This window comes from Acomys minous (assembly GCF_964271855.1).
Source record: "Acomys minous genome assembly, chromosome: 16".
In the NCBI taxonomy this organism is placed as follows: Eukaryota; Metazoa; Chordata; class Mammalia; order Rodentia; family Muridae; genus Acomys; species Acomys minous.
This window is the reverse complement of record NC_140498.1, coordinates 89,981,462-89,999,733: the sequence shown is the minus strand read 5'-3', so window position 1 is coordinate 89,999,733 and position 18,272 is coordinate 89,981,462. Positions and strand designations below refer to the sequence as shown.

The 18,272-nt window shown below is 48.5% G+C and overlaps 1 protein-coding gene across 5 annotated transcripts in view; it reads left to right on the top strand.

Annotated features, from left to right (window-relative positions):
- Positions 1 to 16,005, top strand: part of MED13L (mediator complex subunit 13L) — a 213,787-nt gene extending 197,782 nt beyond the window's left edge. For 3 of the 5 annotated variants that reach the window (XM_084764816.1, XM_084764815.1, XM_084764819.1), the window contains 10 exons: positions 275 to 494; positions 1,518 to 1,706; positions 2,178 to 2,401; positions 2,508 to 2,677; positions 5,107 to 5,265; positions 6,381 to 6,557; positions 7,884 to 8,041; positions 9,444 to 9,605; positions 11,851 to 11,963; positions 13,281 to 16,005. In XM_084764816.1, coding sequence (XP_084620942.1) covers positions 275 to 494; positions 1,518 to 1,706; positions 2,178 to 2,401; positions 2,508 to 2,677; positions 5,107 to 5,265; positions 6,381 to 6,557; positions 7,884 to 8,041; positions 9,444 to 9,605; positions 11,851 to 11,963; positions 13,281 to 13,413 — 1,705 coding nt within the window. In that variant the 3' untranslated portion in view covers positions 13,414 to 16,005. The remainder of the gene's footprint in view (positions 1 to 274; positions 495 to 1,517; positions 1,707 to 2,177; positions 2,402 to 2,507; positions 2,678 to 5,106; positions 5,266 to 6,380; positions 6,558 to 7,883; positions 8,042 to 9,443; positions 9,606 to 11,850; positions 11,964 to 13,280) is intronic. The other 2 variants (XM_084764818.1, XM_084764817.1) reach the window with 1 other exon arrangement.
- The last annotated feature ends 2,267 nt before the right edge of the window (positions 16,006 to 18,272 follow it).

The window sequence follows — 18,272 nt, the reverse complement described above, 5'->3', positions numbered from 1 at the left end:
CTTGCATTTGGGGATCTTGGCATGGCTCTACCTGTCAGCATCTCCCATCTAGAAACCTGAAGCCCACAACCCAGAAGTCGTGGGCATCACAGCAGCCTTGGCTTTGTACCGCTGTCTGTTTCCATCTCATCTCGGAGATGCTGTGCCTGATGTGTGACGCTTACTGTCACATTGGATCTGAGATTGCGCCTGGGGACTCAGTGTGCCCTGTAATTGATTTGCTCACTAGAGTTTATCTTTGCTGTGAGAGCCTCACACCTGACTCTCTCTCCAGTGTTACAGAGAGGGAAAGAATAGGAATCCCCACAGAGCCTGACTCTGCAGACAGCCATGCCTACCCTCCAGCCGTCGTCATTTACATGGTGGACCCTTTCACCTACACTGCGGAGGAGGACTCCAGCTCCGGGAACTTCTGGCTGTTGAGCTTGATGCGCTGCTACACTGAGATGCTGGATCACCTGCCTGAGCATATGAGAAGCTCGTTCATTCTCCAGGTCGCTGTCCAAGGCTGATTCTTTAAGCTGCTGTTTGTGTGAGACGGAGTTCCGAGTCTTTGAGTTTCAGGTCCTTTAGTCTGCGGGGAGAGCAGTGCTCTGCCCTCTAGGTTCAACTAGCATTTCCATCCCAGTGTGTTGCTGCCCCTTGTCTCGTCTTGTTATCACACAGTCAGGCTTCTGTTTTCCCAGTTAACACACGAACACCTTTCCTGTGCCGCTCGTCAAAAAACATTTTCTTGTCTTGGGTGGGGCTTCCCTGTGGCGCCGAGGCTGGCCTCCAGCTTCCGATGCCCCAGCCTCGCCAGTGCTGAGACTGGGCCCGCACCAGATAGCTCACCATTTGTTGCATGTTTGGTTATTCTCACATGGTCAGCATTTGATGTGTGCTTGCTTTTTCCACTAGTGTAAGCGGAGCCTAGTAAATATGCTGCTGCATTGTTTGCCAGTCTAGGTCATTTTTAAGAGTAGATTCTTAAATGTAGACACTGGTAAAATGTCACCTTCTAAAGAGCTTGGTCTTGTGAGTGAACATGCCTGTTTCCCTGCATTTTTGCTAGCTTTAGAATGAAGTGACTTTTAAATGTTTCGTACAGTGAAATGGCGTATCATCATTGTATGGAAAGCTGTCCTGTAGAGTACGAGGATTGAAGTGAGCAGAAGAGACTGTTGGCAGTCCTTCATTGCCTGAGTCCCACGTGATTAGATAACATTGCAGCATGCTGTGTCAGATAGTCTACATGCACTAAGATGCAAGTTTTAAAATAGGAGGGCCATGGGACAGGAGGTTGGGACAGGACAGTCCTCAATAAGTCTGACACTGACACTACCCTTCTCAGGCGTCTGGGGGGGGGTCTGTGAGGTGCAGCTTTATTTGACTGGGAGGAACTAGGGTGCAACTATATTTGCCATCATATGCTGTGGAGCTGGGCTCCTCCTCTCCCCTGGAGCCATAGCCCATGCCATCACTTTCCAGCAGTCTGCTCTGGGGAGTTTGAACTGACTATTGCTTGCATCTTGTAGATTGTGCCTTGCCAGTACATGCTGCAGACAATGAAGGATGAACATGTTTTCTATATTCAATACTTGAAGTCTATGGCGTTTTCAGTGTACTGCCAGTGCAGGCGGCCCCTGCCTACACAGATCCACATTAAATCCCTCACGGGCTTTGGGCCAGCAGCCAGCATTGAGATGACCCTCAAGAACCCAGAGGTGAGTTTTGGAGGCAGAAATCTGTAAAGACAGCCTGTTGAAGTGCAAACCAGAGTGCCTCTCCTGCCTCCCCGCCTAGAGCAATGCCTCTGTACCTTGCCAATTCCCTAGGTTTTCTGCCTTCGGTTCCAGACCCTCCTGGGGCTGTCCATAATCGTTGTGGCTTCAGTTTCTACTTTCCTTGTCCATTAAAATTGGATTAGCTTACTTTCTAATAGTGTAGTGTCTTTTCATCAAACATCAGTGGCTTCTAGCATTTACTAGACAGGCATTTTAAACAGCTAAGCCACAGGGCCACATAGTTCATGTAGTTAAATAATACTTTGGCACCCTGAGTTGTCATTGCTGGCTGTCTCTAACCCTGGAGAGAGTTGTCATTCCTCCGTTTCCCCCCACAGTGTTGCTCTGGCTTTATTGTAGAGACTGTCTTGGTTCGCCTTGTGCTGACACTGACCTTGGTTCTTGTTTCAGAGGCCCAGTCCAATCCAGCTTTACTCCCCTCCCTTTATACTGGCCCCAGTCAAAGACAAGCAGACAGAGCCGGGAGAGACGTTTGGTGAGGCAAGCCAGAAATACAATGTGCTCTTTGTGGGCTATTGTCTGTCTCATGACCAGCGATGGCTCTTGGCATCCTGCACTGACCTCCATGGGGAATTACTGGAGACCTGTGTTGTCAACATTGCTTTGCCAAGCAGGTAAGAGGCCTTGCTGTTCGGGTCAGCTTCTGCTAACTCTGTGGGGATGGCATGGATGTCTGCTTTAGAAGAGGATGCCCTGCCAAGTTGTAACTGATTCGTGTAGGACCCTTCCTGTTTCTCTCTCTGTCAGGTCACGGAAGAGCAAAGTGTCTGCGCGTAAGATTGGGCTGCAGAAGTTGTGGGAATGGTGCCTGGGGATTGTCCAGATGACATCTCTGCCCTGGAGAGTCGTCATTGGCCGCCTGGGGCGACTGGGCCATGGGGAACTTAAAGGTGAGCAGTCCCCGAAGCAGGTGCAGGAACGGGGGAGACTGAACTGATGACAGGAGCTGACAAACCAGAGGCCTTAAAGTTGCCCCAAAGGCCAAAACTGACAACAGTGACTGTTTTATTTCCCAGGGATAAAACAGGAGTTTAAAAACTTCTCTGTGCCCCATCCCCATCACTCACACAGACAATATTTTAAATGTAAAATGGGAAGCGTGTTCATTAGTCTAAAGTGATAGTTAAATTGTATAACATTGCTTACAACACATTAAGACAACTTCTTTCAGAGCTTGTAGGTGATTGTTGAAGTTATGTATAAGAACAGCTTTCAGGGCTGGAGTGATGGCCCAGTGTGTACGACGTTTACTGAGTAAGGGTGAGGGTCCGAATTGGACCTACAGCAGGTTCCCTGAGATCTTAAATAAACATAGCATATGGGCGTAACTTCAGACCTCGCCAGGAGGCATCCCAGTAAACTCCAGATCGTCTGGCTCATAAGTCTTCCCACTCCCTCTTCCACAACGTTCCCTGAGCCATAGGTGCAGGAGTCGCTCTGTAAATGAAAGTCTCCTCAGTAGGAGTGCCTGTCTGAGTATGAGCTGAACAAAGACAGCAGCAGTAGACATGCTGACGTCAGCAGGGGAAACACCAGGAGGCCTCACCATCCACAGAAAACTACAGGCAACTAAGGAATGATGAGGCTCCTCTAGGGAAGAGCACAGCAGTTGACTGTCCACTGCCAAACGGTCAGCCCAGAAGACACATCTGAGTAGTAATGTTATACAGACTGAGCAAATTCTATTTAGGAGTATATATGTGTATCAACAACTAATGAAAAAAGAGGGTTTTGAGGGAGCAGAGTGAAGGAGAAATAATAAAGTTATTATAATCTCAGAAAATAAAATAATTAATTAAAGAGGGAGAAGACATCCATCACAACACTGCCTGTGGTTACAGTGTGGAGTGAACGGGGACCTTGCCAGAGCCTGAGAGGACGGTTTCATTTTGCAAAGCAATTGATCCTTTTGCAGCTCCTCAGTTCTACCAGTGTGAAGTCAGAGCAGCTGGAAGACAATCACTACAGGAATGGAGGGGTCTGTGTGAACAAAGCTCTAGTTACAGAACCAGGCGCCTGGCCCTTGTGTTGCGTGTGTGCACTGTTTGGCTACAGGCAATGCAAAACCTTGAGAGAGACAGCACTCGTGTGTGAGCTGCTGCCTGGATGCACATCTGTACTCAAAGTCTCAGACTCAGAGCCAACTGTGCACACACACTGTAGTGTGTGCCAGATGAGAGGGCATTTCCTCTAGTCACACATGATGTTATGGACTGGGAAACAAATGAGGCTTTTTCATTTGCAAACTGCGCTGTACTCATAATGAGTCTTATATCAATATCCTGGAGGCTAAGACACCAGGGGATTCCTCCCATCATGCCTATCAGATGACCTCTCTGCCTCCCTAGTCTGCTGCTTAGCCAGCTATTCCTAACCCTTGGGAAGGTGGGGAATAATAGAAAAGAAGCAGGAGGGTGAGCATGTTACCTGTTGCTTGGTATTTTAGGAAACGATAAGGCCCCTCCTTGTAAGATTGTGGGAAGGGGTGTACTTTCCCTTCCTTGCCGCTAAGGGGAGAAAGAGCCTTAGTGTGGCTGGAGGAGCCATCCAGACAGCGGGAGCACATATTCACCTCCTGCCTTACCTGGGGCTCCTCCTCTAGGTGCCCTGGTCTTGAGTGAGGTCCTGTAGAAGCCCCCAGCTTCTGGGTAGCCCTGGTATCTGCTGGCTAGCTGGCAGTGCTTCTCAGGAAGATCACGGCCGCCTTTCTGTGTTGTGGGCTCCGACCTGCCTGACTTCTGCCATTTGAAGACATTTTCTGCATGCTTTCAGTCACTTTTCTTTCTCCCACTTCAGTGTGAATTTCATTTGAAATATAAAGCACACTGCTGTCTGCTTGACCATGGAGGAAGCACTGGGTGACTAGAGAAGCCAGCATCTTAACACCACATGACAGCAGAGGCTATGCAGAAAGAGTGTGTACCAGAACGTAGCAGTGCTTAGACTCAGTGCTGCTGTCACAGATCCCCATCAGCAGTGCTTAGACACAGTACTTCTGCTTAGGGGCAGTGAGCAGTGTCAGAGGGAAGGCTGATGGGGTAGTGAAAAATCAGACCCTGGAAGAATGGCTAGCCTAGCCCACAGGGACTTCGGCACTGGAAGCATTTTAGAGCCTGAATCCACCAGGGTCTGTTGCAGGTCTTTGTTTCCATGTTAATTCAGTGAGATAGAAGCTATGTAACAAAGGAGGGGTCTAAACACTGAAGACCCTGCTCCCTTTAGGACTGGGCCACAACAGTCATATTTTCAAGCAAAACTGACAAACATCTGAAATGCCATGTAGCCCTCTAAAGACTGTGTTTGTGATGTCTGGCTTCAGATTGGAGTATCCTCCTTGGAGAATGTTCACTGCAGACAATCAGCAAACAGCTCAAGGATGTGTGCCGCATGTGTGGGATCTCTGCTGCAGACTCTCCTTCTATCCTGAGTGCCTGCCTGGTTGCCATGGAGCCCCAGGGCTCCTTTGTGGTGATGCCAGGTAACTTGTCTCTTGTCCTTTACATTAATTAGATATTTTATCAGCCTAGTCCATCCCAACTTAAATCCACAGATAAATGTAAAACATAAGTATTGTGTTTTTAAGAAAAGCTTTTGTGTTGACCTAGAAAATGGGACCATCTGATATCTTCCTAGGGGAGGACTTAATTATCTTTGTTGACCACAGCTTGGGAGGAAGATGAAGTTGTGGGTATGAGTGACAGCTGGTAAAGCCATGGCTAGTGAGTGTTGCCTATCCCTAGTTTCTTGCTGTCATAGGATTGCCCCCTCCAGAAAGGCTCTGGGTGCTGGTGTGGCACCCCAAGAAGGGTTTTAGAGTCTCTGCTGTTGCTAAGGCTGAGAAGTGAAAAAAAAGAGAAGAGCATTTAACTCAGGGCCAGACAGAGGCGAACTCTGACTGACAGGCAGGAAGCTGTAGAAGCTTATGAATGCACTGGCTGGTGGAGAGCAGGCGCGAGGCCAGATTCTGAGCCTGCCACTAAGCAGCACCACACTGTTAGGATCTGTTTTACAACTCAGATGTAGTGTAGTTTTGAACCCTATCCACTCCCTCCCTGGAGGAAGTCAAAAGTGTGTCTGAAGACAGGCTTCAGAGAAAGACCATAGCTGGCACTGTCTGCTCTGTAGTCCTCAGGTCCCCTTGGTTGCCAGGAGCAGCTGTGGCAGTTACATGCCTTTAGATGCTTCTGTCCTCATTCATGACACTTGCTGCTACCTCAGGGTGGGTGTGCTGAGCCCGAGAGGCGGAGCTTAGTGCAGGCTTAGAGCATTAGCTGCTGATCAAAAATGGTGCTTTTATACTCTGAGGCCATGGCGAAGAGTGCTGAGAGGTCAATTTTCGGGTTTTAGTTCACTACTTGGGCAGGTAGTTTACAGAGTATGTATTTGGTAGACTCTGTCCAGGCTTATCTTCACATTTCCAATGTGAGGTGAGGACTAGGCAGTTGTCACTGGTGTTCTCAGTGGGTCTTTAAAGACCTGAGCAGCTGAGCCCAGCCTGAAGTGTCTGCCCCTTGAGGTGTTTGCATCAGGTAACACCCCATTCTGGGTTTGTGAGTCTGCAGAAGCACCCTGACTCTGCTGTGATTCTTAAAGATGCCGTCACAATGGGCTCTGTGTTTGGCCGAAGCACCGCGCTGAACATGCAGTCGTCTCAGCTGAACACACCCCAGGATGCTTCTTGCACCCACATCTTGGTATTCCCGACATCGTCAACCATCCAAGTGGCTCCAGCCAACTACCCCAATGAAGATGGGTTTAGCCCCAACAATGGTGAGTGGAAGGCACTGTGGCAGGCAGAGTGCGAGGATCAGGTGGTGACCACTGCGGACGGTGTATGCAGTGGTAGTGTCACAGGAACCGTGGATTAGAGGCAGTCTAAGAACCCCCTGTGTGAGCTGCTCTACAGTGCCCCCTTGTGACTGCCTGGGTGCCACGCATAGTCCCTGAGGAAAGGTTCGCATCCTGGCTTCAGTGTACAGCAAAGAAGCTAGCAGTGCCCAGCAGCCCCCGTGACTTCAGGGAGCAGGGACCCCGAGCTGCTCATCCTCACCAGCTGGCACTGCCTGCCTGCAGGGTAGACCTTCCCCAGTACGTGCTTAATAATGCTCACTGGAAACACACCAGCCTGCTGCACTCTAGCCGTTGCTCACTAACTCAGCCAAGCTGGCAGGCAGTCAGTCAACCACCAAGACTGGAGACCTTGGGTAATCCACTTAAGCCACTTCCTGTTAAAGACAGAATAGTACCAGTCTGTTCTTGTCTCCACCCATCAGGCTGTCCCTCCAGTGCACAGCTGTTCTGATCTGAGTGTGGAGGGCGTGGCCCTATGAAGATGCCACCTTCCTAGCTTACCCTGGGATGCAGTTTGCTGGAATTCTGTTTAAATACTTTTATAGGATTTCAAAAATAATCATAAACTATAAAATGCTCAGTCTTGTGCATGTTTGTGCTGTTGTTAAATTCTTAACATCTATCAGTATTTATTCATGCTAACTGGGAGGGGAAAGCATACCAAGTATGCCTATGGCTCTGCCTCACGGTAGCCCCAGTCATGCACGATGGAAGGCTCATACAGGTGCCCCTGCTAGCAGGGCTTTGGTAATGGTGTGAACATTCACATTTTTCTTTCCACCCTGCTTTTGCAGTATGAGGGGTGGGTGGGGGGCATCCCTTAATGAGCAGTGCTTTGATCTGCTTTGGAAGAGACTCCTTCCCTGTCAGGGCAGGCTCCTACCTGTTCCGCTCACATCAGTCTTCTAGCCCTGTAGGTACTGACAACGTACCTGGCTGTGGCTGGCTTGCTGCTGGATGGTGCCAGCTCTGACCTTGCAACACTGAGCCGCCTTTCACCATTTTATTGGTCTTTGGAGGCTGTAAGGAATCAGGGGCTTTCTTCCATAGCTGTGATTTCTCCACTGTGTTTTTACTTGGTTAGGAGGTCAGTGGAGAGAACATACAGTGACAGCTTGTACCACTCACATACGTAGATGCCTGTTAGGCACCCACAACGTGCCTCTAGCAGTTGAAGATAAGCAAAGCGTGGGAGAGTAAAGTGGAGTGTGGGGCGCTTTTAACTTTGCTGTGTTTCCCCTCTAGATGATATGTTTGTAGACCTTCCATTCCCAGACGATATGGACAATGACATCGGCATCTTAATGACTGGGAACCTCCACTCTTCTCCCAACTCCTCTCCGGTTCCCTCCCCAGGCTCTCCCTCTGGAATTGGTGTGGGCTCTCATTTCCAGCACAGCCGGGTAAGGAGGCTTCTGAGAACAACCACAGCCCTCAGGAAAATGACCCTCACCACCAGCCATGTTTTGACTGCACATGCCTCTCTCCCTAAAGGTCCAGGGCTCTGTGGGGCAGGGATTTGAAAACAAACATTCAGGTATTCCTAGTGCACCCCGTGTTGCACAGCCTTCCCGTGCGCAAGCTCTTGTGGTTCTCTTGCCTCTGCTTGGTGTGGAGTCTGGGAAGCTGCAGGTGCACGCTCTCCACTCTGGCCTCCCCCACAGGGTTGGAATGATTTTTTTTTCCCGGAGAAAAAAATACTAAGATTTTTTTTAAGGCATCTTACATTTTCCCCAGATAATGCCTTTTAAAGAGGCAGGTGGGCAGAGCTGTGGCTCAGCATGTCTGGTATCTTGAGCTGAGGAACTCCCTGCAGCATGTGACTTTTTGTGAAGAGCTGGTGTGTGGTCTGTGTCCACTCGCTTTCTCTTGTGGCCCGCGGCAGCACTGCTTCCTTCCGTAGGCGGTGCGTGCCTTTTCTGCCTTTCTTGGAGCCTGAATGTTGCAGTTTAAATAGCTGTGTTCTGAAACCAGTCAGTGGCCTTTTGCTCCAGTTCTGAGCCCCTCGGCCTGGTGACTCCATGCAGCTTTTAGCATTTCTTTTTTTAAAATGGTTTATTCCTAGTCAAGTCATTATGTAGGCCGGTGTGTTCAAGGCGGTGGCAAAGGCTTTTGTTTGTTTTACAGCAGGCCTCAAGTAGGCTGGCCTTGGAGTCTGATTCTCCTACCTCCTGAGTTTGTTGGTTGTGTGCACATCGATGTGTGCACATGTACCACTGTGACCTGGCTTTGCTTTCTTTGGCCAGAATCATTTTGTCTTTAGTCTGTCCATAATCAGAATCGATAGGATTTGATGTAGTAATTCAGGATCATCTTTTTTCTCTAAATAAAAGGCATTCAAAAGCAAAGTGATCATTTACTGTTACTTGCAGTAGAGGCACCTTCTAAATCCTTGATATCTACTGAAAGGTGGAAAGTGCCTGGTTCAGAAAGGCACAGCACACTCACCCAGCACCAGCAGAGTGGCAGGAGCACTGCTGCCCTGCAGACACTGGTGCCCTCTCGGTGCTGAGGTCTAATCCCAGGTAGGTGAAGCTGGAGAGCACGTGTACTCCGGGATCCTGGTGCTGTGGCAGGAATCCGCTGAGCAGGCACCTGTGCTGCCAGGACCTTTGGCTGGTTCGTGGTTTCCATCAGATGCCTGAGTTCGCCTCAGACTTGAGTGTTTATTGGTACATTTCTCAGCCTCCAGGGGCTTTAGTGGGAGGTGCTGCAGGTAGGGGTCTCGGCACTACTATGCAATAGAGACGAAAACCATGGTTAGCTCCTGGTGATGCTCACTGTGCTTTGGGCCTTGTTTTTCAGAGTCAGGGTGAGCGGCTCCTGTCTCGGGAGGCCCCGGAGGAGCTCAAGCAGCAGCCGCTGGCCCTTGGGTATTTCGTGTCAACTGCCAAAGCTGAGAATCTCCCTCAGTGGTTTTGGTCGTCGTGCCCCCAGGCCCGGAACCAGTGCCCTCTCTTCCTAAAGGTTGGTTTGATACTTTCTGAAGTTTAAGAGAAATCATTCTCTTGATAATGATTTTGTTGTTGTTGTTGTTGTTGTTGTTTGGTCTGAGCTAGAAGCTGCCTATTAGCTGCCACAGTCTCTCTCTCTATTCATTTAACACACATCCCTTATGCTCTGAGGAGATTTGGGAGAGGACCCAAATGTGCTGTTAAGAAGTGAGTCCCCATTAACCTGGGGAGGCAACTGGGGCCCTGATTTAAGTGTGGGAGCTACATGTGGCTCAGCCTGAGAGAGCTACATGAGAGACTCAGCCAGTCTCTCCCAGGCAGTACTGACAACAGCCAGTACGTCGCAGCACAGTCCTGCCCAGCTGCACACCAGCGCCATCCTCCAGCCTTTCACATTTATGCTTGTTCTTCCTCGTGTGGCTTTTGGAACCAATTGATCCAGATCTTAAGGCTTTAAAACAAGACCCCAAACTTGCAGAGTGTAGAATATAGAACAGAATACATCTCTCACCTGCAGTGTGCCGAAGACACAGGTTTGAGAGTGTACCCTGCTGGCGGAGCCATGGGAGGAGGACTGGCAAGGAAGGGTACTGAGTGATAACAGCCCTGCACCCTGTGCCACAGAAACCCACCTCAGCCATCTTATGTTGGCAGAAGTGAAAAATGACATAGTACTTGGTACATGCCCATGCCTGGCTAAGAGGTGGGCTGAGGTGGGAGGGTCACGTGAGTTGTGAGTTGAAAGGAGCCTGAAAAGTACAGCAACACTGTCTCAAAACAAGCAAACAGAATGACATGTGTAAAAGACAGGAAAAGCTAAGTGCCCATCAGTACGGGCTAACTGAGCCACCTCTACAGCCATACCACACAGTGCAGCATCGAGCACATGTCACACAGTGAGGGCGAGCGATATGTCATTCTTCTGCGGAGTGTAGATGCCCATGGAGTAACCTGTGAACTGTGATCTCTCCACAAGGCAAGGGGATGCAAGCACTGTTGAGCTAAAGCACTGTTCCTGATGACTCAGGGTGAGATCCCCTGATCTTCAGAAGTTAAACACTTCGTATCTTAGCCTCGTCCTCCTCCTGTAAAGCATGGCTGCAGTGGTTGTGGTTTCTAATTATTGCTTATTGCTCAGAACTTCTGAGCTTCCATTGAAGAACTCACTGATTCCAGACCCAAAGCTAGAAGCATTTGTCACCCACCAAAGCAAGGAAATGTCGCAAGACCATTAAGGTTGTATCCAAACCAGAGGTGCCAAGCACAGTGTGATCTACGGGAGACAGCGTGTCGCTCTGTGTTGAGAAGTGCCAGGCAGGAGCCGTGCTGGAAGACTGTGCTGGAGTGCTTGCTCATCTGAAGACTGAGCATGAAGGAGTGGCTGTCCCCTCTGCAGAAGTTCACTCTCTCACACAGCAGACCGGCAGGGCCTTTGTAATCTGACGAGTTCAGCCCTTGTGTGGAGTACTCCTGCTTGCCCACCCTGGAGGTGCACCCTTAATCAAACAATGGGTTATGAGGAATCTGCAAGGTAGAAGGTGTTTAAAAGAGCCACAGTGTGAAATGGTACAGTATTTGGTTTTGCTTTAAAATATTCCAAAGGTTAAAATACTCAAAACAGAGTGACAGACAGTGGCCACTGTTACGGCTTTGGTGGCAGGCACACGGCATTATGTAGGAGTAACTGTGTCATGTGCTTGAATGTTATGCTAAAGAAGCATGATGTGGCGGACGTGGTGGCGCACACCTTTAGTCCCAGCACTCGGGAGGCAGAGGGAGGCGGATCGCTGTGAGTTCGAGGCCAGCCTGGTCTACAAAGCGAGTCCAGAATAGTCAAGGCTACACAGCGAAACCCTAACTCAAAAGAACAAAAAACAAAAACAAAAAGGAGGAGGAGCAGCAGCAGCATGATGTGTAGTGAAATGGCTCCATAGGTCAAGGGCCTTGCTCCCGAGTCCTCGCACCCACGTGATGAAGGGGAGAACGACTGAGGTTGCCTTCTGAACCCCACATGTGTGTACACAGCAAGTGAATCTTTTTTTCAATAAGAAAACTAAGGGCTAAACCAGGAAGAGAGGCCCTGAAACTGTCTCTGAGCTTAGCTCTCTGCCATGGTGCTGTGTCACAGCAGACAACCTAACAGCCAGAGCTCGGACACACAGCAGGCTGGCTCTGCAGGGCTGCAGCCCACCTGGCAGGCAGCCTCACTCTCTGTGCTGTCCTGGACCTGGAAATGAGGGCTCTTTGTTTTCCCACAGGCTTCACTCCACCACCACATCTCTGTAGCACAGACAGAAGAGCTCCTTCCTGCCAGGAACTCTCAGCGGGCTCCGCACCCCCTGGACTCCAAGACCACATCTGATGTTTTAAGGTAGTTTCCCACAGAGACAGCACTGCTGAATGATGCCCTTCCTCCTTTCCTCCTTCAGTGTGCTAGCACAGGGTGGTGCTATTCGAGCAGAGCAGCGGGTGCCCAGCCATCCCTGAGAGCTGTCATTCCCACTTGTGCAGGGACAGGCACTTCATTTTATGTTCCAAGGAGGTGATGAAAGTGTCACACCTGGGTGGAAGGACAATTAGAACACTGCCTGGGAACTGCTTTGCATTGAACACGTTTTTAACCTTCCCCACCATAGACAGACAAGTGCAGTTAACTTAAACAGAAGGTCTGTGTTGTGAAACACATCCCAGAAGCATGCATGCTCTTCCACTGTTTTTAGCAGGGCGTAAGGTTTTGTCCTATGGGTCTGGAATATGGTGCATGCCTGTAATCACAGAACTTGAAAGAGAAGGCAAAAGAACCAGGAGTGCAGAGTCACCCTCAGCTACAGACTGAGCTCAAGCCCAGAGGCCAGCCTGGGTTACCTGAGATGCTATCTGTGGATGTGCATGTGTACACACGTGGGTGCACATGCCAGAGGTCAACCACTTTCCACTTTACTCTTTGACACAGGCTCTCTCACTGAGCCTGGCGCTCAGCAGCTGGATGGACCAGCAAGTTCCTGGGACACACCTGTGATCACCTCTCCTCACCTTCCCCCACCCCACTGTTGTCATAGATGTATACTGTTGGACCCTGCTTTACACAGTTCTGGGTCATACCCTCAATTCTTCGTGTCGCTAACTGAGCCATCTCTACAGACCCAAGACCAGATCTTAAAAACAAAACAAAATGACAAGCAAACAAATTATCCAATGCCTTGAGAAATAAGCTCTTCCTAGTGAACTCTTACTTACTGGGATTTGTAAGTGGGCGTATACCAACACCTCATCAGCAAGACCTTGGCTTCTGGGGTCTCTGATGGAACACAGAAGAATAAGGGCCTTGTAATTGGCTAACAATAAACACAGTGCTGCACACCCAGGACCCCGTGCCCAGGCAACTCAGGCCAGCCTGGAGTAGATAGCGAGGCCCTGCCCACCCCCTTTTTTCCCCCGTGACCACAACAGAATTACATTAAGAAACTGTTGAGGTCAAGTGTAGGTAAAATATTTGGTACATTCTCTTCAATTCAGTATGGTCATTTTGGCATTTAGCCAACCTAAAACAGTCTTCAGTGGCTTTATGACCCTGGTGGCCCTCTGAGGTGGACATGCTGGTGTGAAGGAGTGGGAGGTGGCATGCATGGGCCTCCCGCACCCCAGGTCTTAATGGCCCAGAAGCTGACCTCTGTGTTCTCCTGGACAGGTTTGTGCTGGAGCAGTACAACGCCCTATCCTGGCTCACGTGCAATCCGGCCACCCAGGACCGCACTTCCTGCCTTCCCGTCCACTTTGTGGTGCTCACGCAGTTGTACAATGCCATCATGAAAATGATCTAACTGGGAAGTGCTTGTCCATCAGCCAAGGACACTGCTGCACTCTGCAATGCCCAGCCTTTTCTAGAGCACTCCTACAGCCTGCACTGTGATGCCTTCTGAGCGGGCACATGCTCACTCTGCAGTGTTCGGTGCCACAGTGACTCCATGACGTGTCTCACGAGGACCTGCAAGTTCCCATCAGCAGTGACTTGAGCCAGTGTGTGATGTGTGCAGCCCGCAGTCCCCAGGAAGTGGCGCCTGTTGGTTGTTATTAAGAGGGAAAAGAGAAGAAACATTGTCCTTTTGCACAAGAGCCTGCTCTCAGCCTCTGTTTAGTACTAGGCTGTCCAGCCCTCTGGATGCAATCCTCTAGCCAATGGTGGATGCCCGTGGGTCACCCGGACTTCGTAACCTGGGACATGTCACACCTAAGAACCAGCTCCAGTACAGGATTTAGTATGGGGTCTCCACCTCCCCAGCCTGTCCGGAGGGCTTTGGTTGATGGCATACCTGTGTAGACACAGGAGGTCTGGAGACAGCTGCGTTTTGTTTATTTATTTTTAATTTTGTTGTAAGTTTTTTTGCAACTTTCTTTTTTCTAATCTTGAGGACCAGGTACAGTCATTGAAACCCACTGAGACCCACCCTAGGATTCTCTGAGTACATACCTCTGTCCTGGAAGCCAGAAAAGGAGTGAGAACAAACCGGGAGATGACGCCTGAAGGGTGCTGCAGTAGTAGCCACCCAGCACTAGTCTGTTAAAGCAGTCTGGGTTCGAGGCGCTCTGCCATGCTGCGGGCTGCAGCTTGTGTGGATCACACTTGTAGACAAAGGCAGTCAGGCCCAGCCCGAGCTGGATGCAAGGACCTTAATCACTTCTCCATACAGTCACAAGGAAATAACGTTTTTTTAGAGAATTCTTACAGAAAGCCAGGTCTCTCCTATCATTAGATCAAAAGGGACTCGTGTGCATATCACCCAAAGTGTTTGCTCACAAAACCAGTTACAAATACGGTGAATTTTTTCTGGACCGTAGGAATATTGTTTCAAAGAAATAGTACAACTCAACTGCTAAACCAGTACTTGAAGCCGCCCCTCTATGTGGGACTTTAAGAAAATGCCTTTTTAAGCATTAACAGCTGACTGAAGTATTTTTGACTCCCTCTCCCAGATCTTAGGGTTGACTTTGAAACCCTGTTTCTAGCCCTTATGTTGTATGCTTCTATCTGCGGGTGGTGGGTGTGGACCGGCTTCCCAGAGCCTCCTGCCAGGCCCGGCAACGAGCCAGCTTTCGTGGGAGAGTCATGCAAACTAAGTTCTTCCAAGAGACTTTCATGTCCTGGTTACTAACAGAGAAAGGAAAAATGTAATAATTGATATGATTTTGTAAAAGTATTTTTCTTGAGATAATCTAACGTTTAAAACATTATATTAAATAACATGTGGTGGGAATGTGAAAGCAGAGAAACAACTTGTAAATGGGTGATTGTTCTCTGACCCACCAGCTGGGGGGGGGGGTTGCCTTTCCAATGTATAGCTTAAAAAATCTGATATATCAAACCATTTGTATCTAACGTGTACAGTGTAAAAATTGACTGAAAATATCGCAGTGCTATTTTTTCTTATCAGAGAGGAACTCCTCAAGGCCTTTTGAAGAACGTAAGATGACGGAGATGTAAAGTTGTATAAAGTCGCCTCGGCGGGGACAGGCTGTAAAATAGATATTTGTAATCTTTTACCACTTGGGATTGTTTTTTCTCAGCACTCATCAGAACTTTGAATCTCTCTCTCGCTCTCTCTTTTTTTAAACGGGCTGTTTTTACTGCAGGGGCTTTTCTTCCCTAGAATCCCAACTCTACACAGAAAAAGTAAAAAAGGAAAAAAAAACACAAAAACAGAAAAAAGCTATAAAAAGTTTTAAAAGAAGGCAGCAAAGGGTAGTTTTCATCTGGTGTCTCTTATTTAAGTTTTTTAAGTTAAGAAAAGCTGGTGACATATTTATACATTTTTGTGCAAAAATAAATGAATGGCAATAGATTTAAAAAATCTTATTATGTACTTCTGTGTGAAAAGTCTGTATACTACTTCCCTTAAATAGGCATTATTTTACTTGTGGGTTTTTTACAGAATTAATCTGAAATGTACAAGCCCTGGATTTGCTACAGAGTGAGAAGTTATTTTATTTTTTTTTATTTTTAATTTTGAAAATTCTGCAGAAATCAGAACTCCTACCATGGTTTGAAAAGGGGAGGTGGGAGGGGTGCGGGAGGGCTTGTCTGGCATGCCTGTATGTATATTTCAGAGCCTTTTTTAAATGTAAGAGCTGTACATTTCTGGGAAGTTCTGATTTTTTGTTTGTTTGTTTCCTCTTTCCTTCAAGCATTTTGCAGTGAGCTTCTTTTTTATATAGCAGACAATTGGAAAGAATACAAAACTATGTGACGTTCATTTAAGAACTACAGCACAGCGCTGGTTCAATACACTAAAGACTTTGATAACAAAGAAACAATGATAAAGGCCTCCATTTTAAATGTCATTCATATATACCTTGTGGATGAGAGCTATATACTTTTACACACTTTTTTAGAGGAATAAATTATTGAATTACTGAAACTTTGAGTGGCTTTTTTCCCCTCCCATCCTATCATCTCTCTCTGGAGTTCACACTGCTCTGGTGTGTGTAGTGTGTGTATCACAGACTGACAAGCGCTGGCCTGTAAATGCACGTGGGGCTGTATTACCCACTACCCAAGTGGGTGTTGCAAACCCCTATTGCACCACCTTGCCCCGGTCAGGTTTCAGAGGCCACCACAACAGAGGCCTCGTGTTCAGGTCCTTGGCTGTCCTGATGGGGGACTTGTGGACAGCCCTAGGACAAGTTACAGATATATCTGCATTCTCCTGACTCAAAGGCCAATGACAGTAGCTTGCCATCTGTCATGCCACATGCAAACAAGCCCTGCTAAGCACATACCATACGCTGTGATTAACTTTTTTCCCCCAGTAGAAAAACCCACTCACTCTAGAAGAGTCTTGGATTCACTGCCCTGTCCCATTTGAAATTATACTCAAAATGGACTTGACAATTCTTACAGTAAAAATTAGAATAATTTGTGGTTTTCCTTGTCCTCCTTCAACTTGAAACTCTACTTTAGTATAACCATCTCTGAATCTAGAGAACAGCTTGCTAGGATGACGCCACAGACTCCCCACACCCCCTGCCACTCATCTGTCGTGAAGGGGGGCCTGTGAGAAGTGCTGTGCAAACGAGAAAGCTGTGCCCCCTGAGAGGGAGAGGAAGTCAGGGCCAGAGTTCCGGTTAGAGCTGGGGCCCCCACATATGTCTTTCAGTTTGCAGTACTAGCCCACACAAACGCTCTCCCCTGATCTCCATAATCCAGCATCAGCAAGCCAGTCAGAACTGGGTGGGTTGTCTCATGCACTGTGTGTCCCTTGCTCAGCCCAGCTGTGATTCACCCAACCCAGTCACTGCTGACCTCTGGGAAGCGGGACTTCATCCGTCTTGTGGCTCAGTCTAAGGTGGCAGAAGGGTTTGTTGAACGCATTGAGGCATCTTGGCAAGAGATCAATCCAGCCTTTTCCAGACGTCTAGGTACGCACTGCCAACCAGCGCTTCACATTTGTGACCTCACGGTTTTATGCTCCTGCCCTGGGGACATCATGAGGCAAGGGATTTCTTACCGAGTGGTATCAAAGAGTAAGAGCCTTTTAGAAACTTCATCAATAAAAGGATTGGAAGGTAGGTGAGGTGGAAGACCAGACTGAGCTCTGTCTGCTGTGCATGGCACTGGGCAGTGGGAGAATAGTTGGATTCTCCAAGGTGCAATTCCTAACGTGTCACCACATGTTCTAGGTGTTACATCTACTGTACGGAGGTCACTAAGAGTTAACTATTTCGAGTTACTAATGACACACGTTAAGGAAAGCCTGTGGTCCCAGGAGCTACCAAGTCTCTGAAGTCACCAAGGGCTCTCTCAGCTGATTGGCCACCACCCTGCTCTTATAACCTCATGGTCCTGCCATTGATCAGGCTTGTTTCAGTCTAGCGGCTCCAGGAAGCCAGCTGACACTCAGGGACAGTGGCCACCCTAGGCTAAGACTAGAAGCATAGAGGGCGAGCTCTCTGGCCACCTGGGAAAGCCATGGCAACAATTTGACATGTGAAATAGCAAGATGGTTTCCTTACTCACCTGCCTCGCTTTTTATTAGTGTCCTGTCTGGCCCTCTCAGGTGCAAAACCTGACTATGGATGTAGTGTCTGCATGGTTGAGGCAGGCAGCACAAAAGTGGTGGTGTCCCGCATGCTTGAGACAGGCATGCTCTATCTGGCCTTAGTAGGATCCCTGCCAAGCTAAGAAAGTCCTGTCTCAGGTGCAGAGTCAAGGTCTTTGCTTGCCTGCAGCATCCATTTGTAACTGCCCAGCCATTGGTGACAGAGGCGAGGGTGCCCTTTCCTTGGACCAGAACTACATACTAAGCTGGGACTGGACGTCCTGTAATAGTTGAACATTGGGAACAAGCATAGACCACCATGCACCTCAAAACTTAGCAATGATCTCCTAGATAATCCATCGTCTCCTGGCACTTCTGGAGGAGGCGGCTGAGAAAAGGAGAGAGGCTTAATTTATTTTTGTTGGTTTTACTTAAGAGTTTAAGGGGTGTGGGCTTGTCCAGTGTCTTTCTATGCAGTCGTGTGGTACCCTCAGTTTTGAGCCTGTGCTTTGGGGTGGAGTGCACATTTGCGCACACCTAATATCACATGCACATTTTTCTTCTGTCATTAGCAGTGTTTCCACATAGCTGTATGCTAAGGTGCATGGCTTCTCTCTGCACTGGCTCAGCACCTGTCCCTGCTTTCC